The sequence below is a fragment of the Protobothrops mucrosquamatus genome, unplaced genomic scaffold, assembly GCF_001527695.2.
Source record: "Protobothrops mucrosquamatus isolate PMUCROS unplaced genomic scaffold, P.Mucros_1.0 scaffold926, whole genome shotgun sequence".
Taxonomy (NCBI): Eukaryota; Metazoa; Chordata; class Lepidosauria; order Squamata; family Viperidae; genus Protobothrops; species Protobothrops mucrosquamatus.
The window spans coordinates 160,261-174,967 of record NW_015387177.1 but is presented as its reverse complement, the minus strand read 5'-3'; the positions used below and the strand labels follow the sequence as shown (position 1 = coordinate 174,967).

Sequence of the window (14,707 nt, the reverse complement as noted above, 5' to 3'; positions counted from 1 at the left end):
TATCAAAAAATAAATATGCATGCCATCCATAATATAAGTCCCAACCTTCAAGAATCAATATATCTCTATTAGTTAAATTAATCCAATCAGTAATCCATGTCAAAACCACCGCATCATAATACAATTTTAAATTTGGAGCCTTAAGTCCCCCTCTTTCACGTGCATCTTGCAAGATTTTAAATTTTACCCTCGGCTTTTTTCCTAACCATATAAAACTGTTAATCCATTATGCAGTCGAGTTTCCCGCATTTGGGGAAATCGCAGGGGTCAGCACACCCGCAGTGCAATGGATGAGCCTCACCCTGGGAAAACCTCCTTCATGATCAAGGTGTCTCCCCTGCCAGGTAAGTATGTGTGTTACTCCTTGTTGTAGCAATATTTCAAAACAAATATGCAAGCTAACCAAACAATTCTGCAAAATGGAATGAAAAATTTAGTCTTGTGGTTTTTTTTATGAAGAACATATAATGCTTTCTAACAGTTATTTTCTACCTTAGGCCCTATCAAACTTACTAGCTTTTATTAACCTCATTAGAAAAGCCATATATAGGATTGGAGGAATGACTTTTACCAGAATGATGTTATAGTAATATCCATACTGGTAGACTCATTTTATGAAGCTTCAAATCACAAATGGATGTGGATTTGGTCCTATTTTAATAATTCTATATTTTTAATGATTTATAGATAAATATAACGAAAAATATTCTTCACAACTGCTTTCTAAAATACAGGTAGTTCTTGCTTAATCACTATTCATTCAATGTTGTTTGAAATTACAATGGCCCCGAACAAAGGGACCTATAATCTAAGCCTAAATTTATGGCTGTCGGATCTGCCACAATTTACACCTCTAAATAAAAACAATCCTTGGCTCCATTTGTTGATAAAGTTATAGTTTATTCGAGGTCAAGTGTATTGCAGTAGTGCAAAGCCACAACTGAAAATTGCACGCCAAAATCCCTAAGTTTTACTTTCCCTCCCTAAACTGTCTCTCATTGCCCATGCCACTTTAGCCAATCAGGTTTGGTCAAGATGTTTTCATAACAGTTAATCAAAGCTCAATTTTATATGCGGCCCCCTCCTTCTTCCAACTGGGTGACTTTGAGGCAGCGTCTTGAGGAGAACAGCACTTACTTTCATATCCTGAAGCATTCCCTTTTCATTCCTCCTCCACACACTTCATGACAGTCTGAATAGCAGCAGAGCACAAGCAAGCATGAGTTGGCAGCTGACAATGGCTGTTGCAGCTCCCTCAGTCAGGTGATTGCAATCTGGGGCCTTGGCAAGCCATTTGCACTTACAACTGATTCCCAAGCACCCTGCAATCATGTGATAGCCATATGCAATCTTCTCTGCCAGCTTGCCAAGAACGTCAGTGGGGAAATTGGCAGGGAAGGTTACATGCTGCTGCTGTGAGGATCCCTCTGGTATCTAGGGGCTGGCTATAAAAGGTCCATCCTGAAATCCAAGCAGGATTTTAACAAGGTTTGTAGCACAGGGCATTTGCAGCAGTAGTGTCAGATCCCTAAAGAAATCTTTTGCTTCTTTTCCTATAGTATTCATGCTTTTGTAACCATTCTTTGGGGATTGCCATTCTGTTGGGAGGGGGGATACTTTGGGGATGCTTTGCACTATCTTGCCACTCTGCCCTTTTCCCAGGAGAAGGAACGCATCACCTTTACCTAGGAGACATTTTGCATTTGGAGCCAGAGAGAAACAAAAGAGAGACCTTGAAGAGTGCGCTAAAGGAGCCAGTTACCAAAACAATATGCCACCTGTGGATTGCTGGGATTCAAATGAACCCTGGGAGAGGAGTAACAAATATTGCTTTTAATATAATGCTTGTGCGGGTTTTTCATCAGACCTTGCCTTGTTTTCCCTGCTGTCACTAGCCCCTAATAAAAGTTCCTTTTGAGACAATGCATATTTCAAGAGTTCTGCTTTCTTGGGAGGCCTAGTTAGGTCCTTACATAAGGTGAGGTCTGCATAGTGCCCAACCCAGAGAGGCAGCTGCCCTACTGAGGTGGGTCGCAACCGACTTGCCCCTTCCTATCAGCAGAATGGAAGAGGGCGAAATAGAGGCTTGGAGTGAAGACATCACTTTGGCAGACCCCAAGGAAGGCACTTCCAGGGACCTGGAAGAGGCTGGACCCTTGGTAGGCGATAGTGCTAGGTGGTTGCTCGGGGATGGAAAGAAAGAGGACTGGGAAGGAAGGGCTCAGAAGTTGTTATTTAATTTGATTTTAGAACAGAAATTTGTGCATATTTATCGTGGTTTTTATTATCACCTGTTCACCACCCTGAGTCCCGTAAGGGAGATAGGGCGGTATATAAATTCAATAAATAAATAAATAAATAAATAAATAAAAATGACCATCACGCGAGACGGAGGAAAGAAAAAAGATAAAAGAAAAATCTGAAGTCTATCCCTCCTGAAAAGGAGAAAGTGGATCCAAAATTGGAACTGGTGGAAGTAGTCTTAAAGCAAACCATGGAATATGTGAGAGTCCTTCGAGGAATTAAAAGCCTAGCTGAAGGGGCTAGGACTTCCGGTTCTGCGCGCAGCAAAGCGAGGGATTCGGGACTCCGTGCCCTCCAGCTGAGTTTCTTCCTGTTAGTGGACCCTAAATGGGCCAGAAGCCACCCCAGAGAGGTGGCAATGAAGGAAGGAAGTCCCAGGGACCTTGGAGAGATGGTGGTCTCCAGAAACCAACAGGAGAAAGGCTAGCCTAACTCCAGAGTCTAGCCCAAGCTGTGAGCAACCGAAGTCAAAAGTACTATTTTAAGCTGATCGTAAACAGTGTGCTTGAATCTGGGTAAGAACATTGAGTTTCTCTATCCTACCTATCAACTTTCCTGAAGGGGAGAAATTCCCAAAAAGCAAAAACAAAAAAAAACCAAAAAAAAAAACCTCCGAGAGTGGAGGGGGTTTTTGCCCCACCTTTTTGCTAACGGAAGCGAATTAAACCTTTCATGGATGAATAAAATCTGAAAAATGAACCGGTTCTAACACCTACTGGTGGATGAGGATTATGACAGTCATGGTAAAATCTGGGGAAAAAACTAATCTCTACTTGTGACCTTCAAAGCTTTAACAATAGAGAACAGCTGTGTACATAAAATGAGACTAACAAACCTGAGGGAACCAAAAAAAAAAACTTTTTGGAACTCTCTTGACTATAAGTCTTTATTCAACTTTGAATCCAAAGCTATTTCCGGGGCGGAGGGGAATCTGGACTTTTGGTCATCATGGAAAATCAGAGATTTATAAGAAATATTTATCAAGAAAAAATTAATATTTTTCAAGAGGAGATATATGATATGTTGCAACTAATTCAAATAACAATGATCTCAAATCACAAAGAAATCCAGAACTTTGAAAATATAAATCAACTCATCTCCAATTCAATTTTATACCAAAAAAACCCTCAGGAAAATACAGCAGAGAAGGAACAGACAAAACAGATGACTGAACATAAATTCGAGGATAGAGACTTAAAGATGGAATTCTACAAAACAAAGGAGTATGATTTAATCCAAGTGGAAATTTTTTTACAAGAAATACTAGATTTGGAAAAAACAACTTATATTTCAACACTACAAAATAATCTTTAGGCCAAGAAAAAAGACTGGATAAAACGTACTACAGAGATACCAAGGAAAACACTAGAACTGGAGAGACAAAAAGCAACAAGAAAAGCAGAGAGAAAAAGAAGGAAAAAGATTCCCAATAAAAATGAGTGGGCAAATGCCCTTAATAAAGATACTGATTTGTTTTTTATATCTACAGCAACATTTACAAACATACGGAAACACCTTTTGATTCAGCAAAATACATCGATCAAGAAAGATACTGGGCAAAGGAAAAAGACTAAGGTGGAAATCAAGAAAACAGATGATGAGACTTATCAGACAGAATACTTTAAAAAGAAACATTTGTTTGAATATTGTTAAAAAATAGAAAAAAATTGGAATATATATGCTATTCTAAAAGGGATGAATTCTCTAAATAATATAGTATGCTTTTTTCTCTTTTGTGTTCTTTTTCTTGATATGAGTAATAAAAAAGTTGAAATGATTTAAATAAAGGAAATGTTTTAGATACTTGAATGTGACTGAATTTAAGAAAATTATGAAAAAAAATGTTTGAATAAGAGTTAAAGGACTAGATGACTAGAGGTATTGAATGGGATGCTTAAAGATTAAATATATTCTTAATTATGGTTAAAAAGAATAAGAAATTGAGAAAATAAATATATATTAGCCTAGGAGGGATATATATTTTAAGTAGTATGTTATTTCTTATGTTTCTTTACACTTGCGCTCTTTTCTTTTCTTTTCATCGTTTTATCTATTTCTTAAAAAATGTAAAAGTGTGAGATGGCTTATACGGAAAAAATAGAGTTAAATTTGTAAATGTAAATGTAAATGTAATTAATTTTTGAGAAAATCTTCACCAGTAAGAATATCTAGAATTTGGTTGGAAAATTAAACTAAAATAAGGATTGTAACAGGATCAGAATGACTGAATAGAAAAGAAATATTATACCGCTATGATTATTATTTTTAGGAATATTGGAAAAAATTATATATTTAATTGTTATTTATCAAAACAATAAGAATTGTATTAATTCAATGTTTGCAAAAGAGGATATTTTGGGGAAAGAGAAAATCAACTAAAATTATTATGTGGAATATGGACTATAGAAATTAATTGTTAATGATTGTTTTACAAATGTAACCCAGACAACACACTGTTCACCAATTATTAAGTGATTTATGTTTTTTTAAAAAAATCAATAAAATATATTACAAAAAAAAATAAAAATAAAACCCTAGCTGAAGGGGCACCCAGGGTCAGAAGCAGCAGCAGAGGAAAGAGCTGAAGAAGAGGAGCCAGAGGTGCCTGAGGCGGCAACAGCGGCTGCCCCCCATACAGCAGCACTACAGCGAGCACGACCTCCCAAAGACCCAGAGAGGGGCCACCCCAGTCCATGGAGGTGAAACCGATTCTGTTGGGAGTGAAATTTGATGGGAATCCCAAAAGATTGGGGTTCTTTCTTGCCCAGGTTTTCACCTACATGCAAATATATGGGAGAATGTTGCCAACAGATGAGGAGAAACTCAGGGTGGTCACCCTGGCACTGGAGGATACTGCAGCTGACTGGATGGTGACCCTTTACAACTGCAATTCTCCAGAATTGAGAAATGTTAATCAGTTTATGGCAGCCCTCTGGCGTCTCTTCGAAGACCGCCTTGTAGACCAGAAAGCCTGCGACCGCATAAAAATGGTGAAGCAGGGGCAACAACTGGTAGCCGAATACACAGAGGAATTCCAAGAGCTGGCTAGCCATTTAAACTGACCAGAGGACATCCTGGTGAGCTGTTTCCAGGATGGACTGAACGAAGATCTGTCCAATGCCTGTGTGGCCCGTGAAGCACCAGGGCGATTGTGAAATTGGTGCCTATTGGCAGAGGAGTTGGAAGTAGATCAATGCAAACACTAGCACTGCCCTGTGAGAATGAGCTTCAAGCCACAGCCTGAGAGGAGAGGAGAAACCGCTTGTACACTACGGGGACCACCCCGCTCCACTGCTTACTTCAAATGCGGAAAGGAGGGCCACCGAGCAGTCGACTGTTGCAGCAGAGTGCCAGCAAAGAGGGGAGACCATCAACCGACTGGGAGATCCACAAAAGCCACATCGCACCCAAGGGACTCGGCGCTGAGAACTGCGGAGTCCATAGAGCTTCCCTGAGCCCATGGGGCAGAGGGTCCAGCTTCGACTCCAAATGATGACTCGGAAGTGTCAGAAAGTGACTATGAGGATGACTCCTTGGCAAGTGTGCTGATCGACCCCATAACCGGGCCCCTACAACTGGCCATACCGGGCACTGGGAAGAAAGTAAAATTAGCAGCCTTGCTGGACTCGGGGTGCACCCGCTGCTTAATCAGCCCGAAACTGGTAGGAAAAATGGGAGCACCCCTCAGGCGACTCAAGATTCCAATCACCTTTTGCCAGCTTGATGGGTCCGTCGCAGGCAGTTCCCACCAGTTTTGCCACCAAGCCCCTGCATTTAGCCATGGGAGATCACTCAGAGACTTTAGCGTTTGTTGTGGCTCCTGGCATGGAGTGGCCACTAGTGCTGGGACTGACATGGTTAAAGAAATAGAACCCCATAGTTGATTGGAGGGAGGGACGCGTAAAATTCCTGAAAAGGAGGGCCCCTCCCCATCTAAGGATAAGGGCAAGAAGTGTGGACTACTTCGCAAACTAGCCTCCGCCCTCAGCAAACAGGAATTACAGAGCCTCCCACTGGAATACCGGGACCTAGCTGAAGTGTTCAGTGAGCAGAGACTGGATGAGCTTCTGCCCAACCGACCCACAGACTGTGCCATTGAGATTGTTTCAGGGGCAAAACTCCCCAAACCAAAGGTGTATTCCATAACCCATAGGGAATTGAATGAACTTTGCAAGTTCATTGACAAAAATTTGGCGCAGGATTTCTTCCAGCCTACCAGATCCCAGGTGGCTGCCCCTGTGTTATGTAGGGAAAAGAAGGATGGGTCTCTTCACCTTTGCATGGATTATAGGGGTCTGAACACGGTATGCGTGGAGAATATGTACCCCCTTCCTCTAATGAGAGACATGTTAGCACACCTGTCAAAAGGACAAATTTTCTCCAAACTAGATTTGCAGGAGGCTTACTACTGAATAAGAATAAGGAAGGGGGAAGAATGGAAAACTGCTTTCAATTGGCCCCTGGGCTGCTTTCAATTTAGGGTGCTGCCTTCTGGATTGCAGGGGGCTCAGCTGCTTCCATGCAATTGATCAATGAGGTTTTTCATGAGCACCTGTACAAGAGGGTTTTGGTTTATCTTAATATCTTTATACTGAGACCAAGGCAGAGCATGTCATACTGGTCAGAGTGATAGTAAATAAATTGCGCTCTGCCAAGTTATATGCCAAACTATCAAAGTGCAAATTCCACAAGGATCGCATTGATTTCTTGGGCTATCACATCTCAAACAAGGGATGGACCCAGGGAAAGTGTGAGCCGTCCTGGAGTGGGGCCCCCCTCACACCAGGAAGCAACTCCAGAGCTTCCTAGGTTTTGCAAATTTTTACCGGCAGTTTATTCCTTCTTTTGCGCAAATTGTGCTCCTCATCACAAATCTGCTAAAAACCAAAGGTGGGGATAAGCCAAAACCCCGCCAACTGCTGAAATGGACAGGGGAATGTCAAGCTGCTTTTGAAAAGCTAAAGAGACTTTTCTCCACGGAGCCAGTACTGAAGCACCCGGATCCGGAGGAGGCTTTTGTTATTCAGGCCGACGCTGGCGATGTGCAGTAGGAACGGTTCTCCTCCAAAGAAACAAGGAGGGCCAGTTATAACCCTGTGTGTACACCTCCAGAATGTTATCTGAAACAGAACAGAGGTGGGTGGCATGGGAGAAGGAAGCCTATGATGTACGATAGGCTCTCCTAACCTGGAGACATTTCCTGGAGGGGAGTAAAATACCCTTTCAGGTGTGGACTGATCTTAAGAATCTCAAAGCCATGAAAACACCTAGGAAACTGGCTCCTAAACAAGCACGGTGGATTCAGTACTTCCACCGATTCAACTTTACAATCCATTACCTCCCTGGGGAGAAGAATTTTCTGACAGACGCCCTGTCTAGAATGCCGCAATAGTGTAAAATCTGAAGTAATTAACCACTGCTAAACCCTAAACAATTAGCAGCACCTGTCACCACCAGAACACAAACCAGGGCTACAATGCCACTGGACAAGACGGCGGTCCAAGAGTTCAAGATAGCATTGGAAACTGATGAGTGGTTTTGGAATTATAAGAACTTATGTTTAATAAAAGACGATCTGGCTTGGGTCAGGGAGAAAATATATGTTCCAGCGGATCTAAGACTAAAAGTGATGCGAGCTGGGCATGACTTGAAAATAGCTGGACACTTTGGGTTTGTCAAAACCCTACACCTGATTAAAAGGGAGTTCTGGTGGCCTTCTTTGGAAAAGGACATAGAGAACTATGTGGCCAGCTGCCCCAAGTGTGCCACAGCTAAGTGGCAGCAAGGAAAAACTCCAGGGCTACTTCAGCCAGTGGTGAGCCCTTCAGCACTATGGAGAGAGATCTCTATGGATTTTATTGTGGAGCTTCCTGAAAGTGCAGGAAATACAGTTATTTGGCTGGTTACAGACCTGTTCTCTAGGCAGACCCATTTCATCCCGTGCCCAAAGATCCCAACAGCTAAAGCCCTGGGTAAACTCTTTCTGCAACACATCAATCGATTTCACGGGGCCCCATAACGTATAATCTCAGACAGGGGAGTTCAGTTCACCTCCAAGTTCTGGAAAGCTTTTCTGGACCTTTTGGGTTCTAGTCAGGGGCTGTCATCTAGTCATCATCCTCAAATGAATGGTGGGGCAGAGAGACTGAACTCAGTTCTAGAACAGTACAGTAGATGCTTTATCAACTATCAACAAGATAATTGGACTGATTTGTTGCCTTTTGCGGAGATTGCTTATAATAATGCTGCGCATTCAACTACTGATTTCACCCCTTTCCAGGTTGCAAATGGTCAAACATTTGTTCCCATGCCTGAATTACCCGTCAAAGAACCTGACATTCCCTCTTTGCAAGAGTGAATTAGACAGTTGCAAAATACCTGGCCAGGAATATGAAAAGCTCTGGATAAGACTAGAGAAGCCTATAAGGCTCAGATCAATAAAAAAAGGGTGGAGTAGAAACCTTTTAAGGTTGGAGACAAAGTCTACCTCTCTACAAAATACTTGCAATCTCTATAGTCTTCCAAAAAATTGAATCCCAAGTTTGTTGGACCCTTTCCTATTAAGCATATCATCAACCCAGTAACTGTCGAACTAGAGCTCCCTAATAACCTACGACAAATTCACTGTTTTCCATTGTAGCTTACTCAAACCAGAGATTACATCTAACTTTAGACCACCTGCACCTCCAGTCCCTACACTATATTAGTTGAGGGTGAATAACATTTTGAGGTATGGGACATTCTAGCTTCCCGTAGGCACCAAGGTTCCATACAATATTTGGTGGCATGGAGAAACTTTCCATCCTCTCAGAACAGAGGTCCCCAACCCCCAGTCCATGGAACAGTTCCAGGCTGCGGCATACCAACAACCGGTCCACAGGATGCAGGCAGCACACAAAACCATGCCCCCTCCGGTCCATGGAAAAACCTCTCTCCACATAACTGGTCCCTGGTGCCCAAAAGGTTGGGGACCTGCTCTCAGAATGAATGGGTATATAAAAAACATGCTAGAGCCCCTTGATTACTCAAATGTTTTCACTCTAAGTATCCTGATAAGCCTGATTAATGCAATTGTATTGTTTGTTCTCTTCCCCTCTCCTTCTTTTGTGTTTTGCAGGTGAATTTGTCATTTTTCTAGGGAGGGGCTGTATGTCAGATCCGCAAAGAAATGTTTTGCTTCTTTTCCTATAGTATTCATGCTCTTGTAACCATTCTTTGGGGACTGCCATTCTGTTGGGAGGGGGGATGCTTTGCACTGTCTTGCCACTTTGCCCTTCCTCCAGGAGAAAAAATGCATCACCCTTATCTAGGAGACGGTTCGCGCTTGGAGCCAGAGAGAAACGAAAGCGAGAGACACTTTGAAGAGCGCGCCAAAGGAGCCAGTTACCAAAACAATATGCCACCTGTGGATTGGCTAGGACTCAAATGGAGCCTGGCGGGAGGAGTAACGAATATTGCTTTTAACATACTGCTTGCACAGGTTTTTCCTCAGACCTCACCTTGTTTTCCCTGCTGTTGCTAGCCCAGCGGCTCCCAACCTTTTCTATACCCTGCACTCCTAGAACACTTCTGATATATTCCCACACCCCTTACAAAAGTTCGAAATAACGAATTATGCATATGCACTATAATTTTGAAACTTCTAAACCCAAGTTTTCGCACCTGCTGGAATATCATCTCGCACTCCCAGGGGATGTGAGCACCCGTTTGGGAACCCCTGCACTAGCCCCTAATAAAAGTTCCTTTTGAGACAATGTCTGTTTCAAGAGTTCTGCTTTCTTGGGAGGCCTAGTTGAGGTAGGTCCTTACAAGTAGTCCTCTTGTCTCTCTTGAGCAATGTTCCTTGATCTTGGCAATTTTAAGATATGTGGAGTTCAACTCCCAGAATTTCCCAGCCAGCCATGCTCATCCCATGTTGGCTGAAAAATTCTGGGAGTTGAAATCCACATATCTTAAAGTTGCCAAGGTTGAAAAATTCTGCTCTGAGAGCTAACTGCAAATGCCCATGCTGCAAGTGCTCTGTAACCAAAATACTGCTTGGATTTTGGGACAGATGCAACATGGTGCATTTGCAGTAAGCCTTCAGAAATGAGAAGGAATCTTCTCGTCTCTGAAGCTGGCTGCAAATGCCCCATGATGCAAACACTCCATACCAAAGTCCTGCTTGGATTTTGGGACAGACCTTTTTCACCGAGTGGGCTGCTTGCCAAAGGGATTCAGACCTGCTCAAGGATAAGCCCTTTTATGAGCAAAATAGCTGCTTGCTGGAGGAATTCAGATCCATGCAGGTCCAAGACCCTCCAGCAGGCAACTCTTTCACTCTGTTCGCTTAACAATTGAGGGAATTGCTTAATGACTGGAACTGGAAATGCCAGGATTGTGGTTGTTGAGCAAAACAATCATGTGACATCACACTTAATGACTGAACATTTGAGTTTCAATTGTGGGTGTAAGATGAGGACTATCTGTCTGTCTGTCTGTCTATTTTACACTTGCTAAACCAATAACCTTACTAAAGAATGCAAAAGTACTATGATAACTGGCATAGACTTTAAATATTTTCTAGGTCCATTTTGTGATTGTTTACTAAACAAATCCACAGAAATTTGTTTCTTAGTCACTACATTGTTTCTCTAAATACCCCAGTAATATATAGCATAGTTTTAAAAAGCAAAAATCTATAATATTAATCAAATAATTTTTATAATAATTGAAAACTCTTGAGTTTCTTAAGCAGGCTGGACATTTAAAAAGCAGGAAGTAAAGGGAAAGAAAAATAAAATTATATCTCATGTTGAACAATTCTTGTCCCCAATTTTAATTTTAGATTAAATTAAAATCTTCAAGGATTATAATTGAGTTGTCAAACTGCAGCTAGGTCTCAGAACTTACTGGGATGACTTTGAAATCTATTTTTTGGAATTCAGTTTTAATTACTATTTCACAAGGATTTTAGGACATGTGTTTTAAAGCATATTTTTACCAGTATAAGGTTGCTTATTTATTATGTCACTTTATAATAGGTTTTGTATCTGTAGAGTGAGTGTCTTTGGAATGTTCTAATGATTGACATTTTCTCTGCTATTGAGTGGAGCCATCTTATACATGAAGACTCAGTTCCCACTAACCAACTCTGTAATAATTATGGGTGCCCATCTAGCAAAAAGTAAGGCAACATAAATATCAGTAGCTAGTCCATGCAGAGAATAGGAGAAGGACACAGTGTGTGTGTCCCTGCTCACCTGTTAACACCCATCTGGATTTTGTTTCAGTTGAAACACTTACTACCAAGAAGTTCCAGTTCTATTGTGCTGCATTTGCAATGCAGAATTTCCAATGTTTCTTTCTCATCTGAAGCAAAATGTATTTTTCATTTTGTAAATACCCCTGGGAATAATCAACAAGCCAAAGCTCACAGACATGGCTAAAGCCAATATCGGGGAAAAACAAGCACAAGCCAAATGACCGGTAAAAGGCCAGGCCACCTAATACTATTTATAGGTAATCCTCAACAAGGAGTAAGGGGTGGAAGCTTGTTAAGAGAGAATCAATCTAAAGTATGGAGAAATTTCCTGACAGTGAGCACAATTAATGGCTTGCCTCCAGAGGTTTTAAAAACTAGATTGCAGAACCGGGATCATGTAAGGTCTCTGCTTTGAGATCTCTTCCAGCCCTATGATTCTATATTCTATGATGTATTATAACCATAAAAATGACTCATTTAATTAAATGCAGATGAAGTCTGCAAAGATCTCCTTTGAGTGGGTAAAGATTTACTTCCATAAATCTGTATAATGAAGACTCTAATGGCAGCAACAAAGAGTTTCTAAAGGATTCACAAACTTGCTCATCTCTGTAAATAAAAGTTGAATGTTGTGATAAATATCACAGTACTCTTGCATAATACAATGTACAAATAACTTTGCAATATGAATGTATGTGTGCACATGGGATTTAGAGGGAGTTATCTATTTTCTAACTGTTTAATGTGAGTTCCTTAAAGTTTTCTAACTGTTTAATGTGAGTTCCTTAAAGTTTTCCTTTTACAAAAATAAATATCTACACTTGTGTAGTTCTTTTAGCTACTCTACTTACTCTTTAACTCAGGCTTGTTCTCTAATTCATAAATAAATGAAATGAAGTCTTCCAGGTGAGTCCTTCCTTAATTATTAAGTAATTATAATTAATCTTAAATTGTGAGCAACTGCTTACCATAATCTTCATCAAACAGTTCTTGTTTTTCAGAATGATATTGTGAATCAGCAATTTCTTCATATTCTTCAACCATGCTAGTTCCAAACACCCTGTAAATCATATGATAATTAAACTATTTAAAGAAGTAATAAATCATGACTGTTTCCTTTTACACAAAAGACTTAATTTCATCCTAGCATACTGATAAAACTGAAGTGCAATGCATTTCCTTAGCTGTCACTAGTCAAGGTTATCACAGACATGACTACAAATGAAGGCAAGTATATGTGTCCCAAGATAATGTTGCAATCCAATTTGGGTTGGTCACCAAGATCAGAAGTTTAGTCTTCTAAGCTTTCAGACTTGTGCTGGAGCCCATCCTCAGGGACCTTCTATCTACCAGAATGTGTGCTTTGGGCTATTCTATATGTCATATTTATGTGGTGCATAAATTAGAATCCATATTCAACAGAGTAGAAACAGAAGAGTCAGAAAAACATATTATCAGACAAAAAATATTGGCAATGCTGGTCGCACACAAACCAAATAATACGCTCAGCCCAATGGAACAATGCATCTTGAAAGACCTGAAACAAGATCAGGACATTATTATTTTATTGACAGATAAAGGCCGCTCAATGGCAGTGATGAACCACACAGATTACGAAATGAAGACATTCACCCTGCTCAATGATTCCTCAGCATATGGGCTACCAAGGACATCAGAGATGAGAATGATGGTTACACAACTGAATGGTTATCTCAGCCAACCCAAACAAAATAACTATATAAGGGAAAAAGAATGTTGGAAAGTAAAAGCAACAGATGCCGCCCCAGCACGATTTTATGGACTCCCCAAAACAGTGTAGGAGTCTCCCTCAGACCAATTGTAGCGCTATGAGATACCCCTATCTACAACTTGGCTAAATGGCTGGCACAATGCTTAAGCTTCCTGACCTACCCTTGAACAGCACAATCACGTCGTCTGTGCAACTTTTGACAAAACTACAAGGCTTAAATATGGCCCCTAACGAGATCATAGTCTCCTTTGACGTAGTGTCCCTATTTATATCCATTCCTCCTCACTTAGCATACAAAGTAATAGATTAAAAAACTAAAAGAAGAGTACAACACAAATCAAACCAACCTAACCTGGACACAAATCATGAAGCTATTCCGGTATTGCCAACATACCAGTCATTGCAGAAACTGTCCTGTGCGAACTAGAACACTGTGTATTTCAAAACTACACACTTAAATTTTGGTGCCGTCACATGGACAACAGGTTTGTCATTATCAAAAGAAATGCATTGAAAGATGTTAGAGAATTTTAATTTCTCTATTGGTGAAAAAATAAATCAGAAGCTCTCACAGTTGACTGCATTTAGCTGATTCAAATAACTCCTTTATATTCATATCAAAATATTTACAATACCATACATTCTTCTTTACAGCATCATAGCACAATGAAGACTTCTTAGACAAACCTTGTTTGTCTAAATTAGACACACTTAACAAATTATGTTCCATCTCAGGTACATAAAGCACATTGGTAAACTTAGATTCCAAATATGGAATTTTTACATTGTCTCTTCTGATGACTTTTGCTTTCTGGCCATTTGCCAAAGCCACAGCTTCTTGAGCTACTGGAACAAACCTGCAAAATAATTCAGAGTCATTAACAATTGTTTGAGTTGCCCCACTATCTATTAGCCACTTGTCTCTGTTGTTGCTATAGCAAACTTTTGCAACACCAAAACGTTCCTTTTGCAAATCAGTCTTCTTTGCTTGCACAAATGTCCTTTGCTGCAAATTACTCCTCTGCAAACAGTTCCTTTTCAGATGTGTATTTGCACCACAAATGTAGCAATTCTTTTCTTGTTGAGCTCTCTGCTTGCAAAATCTCTCTTTTGTTGCAACTTGGTCCCATCTGCTCCTTGCTTCTCCGGAGACTTGCAGTCTGGACCCCCTCCTCAGGAATTTTTCCTCCTCCTGGCTGTTCCTAAAATTGTGCTTTTCTTCTTCATTAAGCAAACATGCCTTTAAAGCCTCAAAATTTAAGTCTTGCTCTTCTTTACACTCAAATATCGCAGAAACTGTGTCCCAGGTTTTATCTAAACTGTTCAACACCAATAAAACCTTCTGGGACTCAGGGAATTTAATCCCACGTTGTTCTAAGTCCAAAAATAAACTTTGCATTTTATTTAAA

The 14,707-nt window shown here is 40.6% G+C and overlaps 1 protein-coding gene and 1 pseudogene across 1 annotated transcript in view; both read right to left on the bottom strand.

The window, feature by feature from the left end:
• Nucleotides 1-14,707, bottom strand: part of SUCO (SUN domain containing ossification factor) — a 178,808-nt gene that overhangs the window by 57,619 nt on the left and 106,482 nt on the right. The window contains exon 14 of the mRNA XM_029284770.1: nt 12,517-12,608. Within this exon, the coding sequence (XP_029140603.1) occupies nt 12,517-12,608 (92 nt within the window). The remainder of the gene's footprint in view (nt 1-12,516; nt 12,609-14,707) is intronic.
• Nucleotides 222-352, bottom strand: LOC114922797 (annotated as a pseudogene).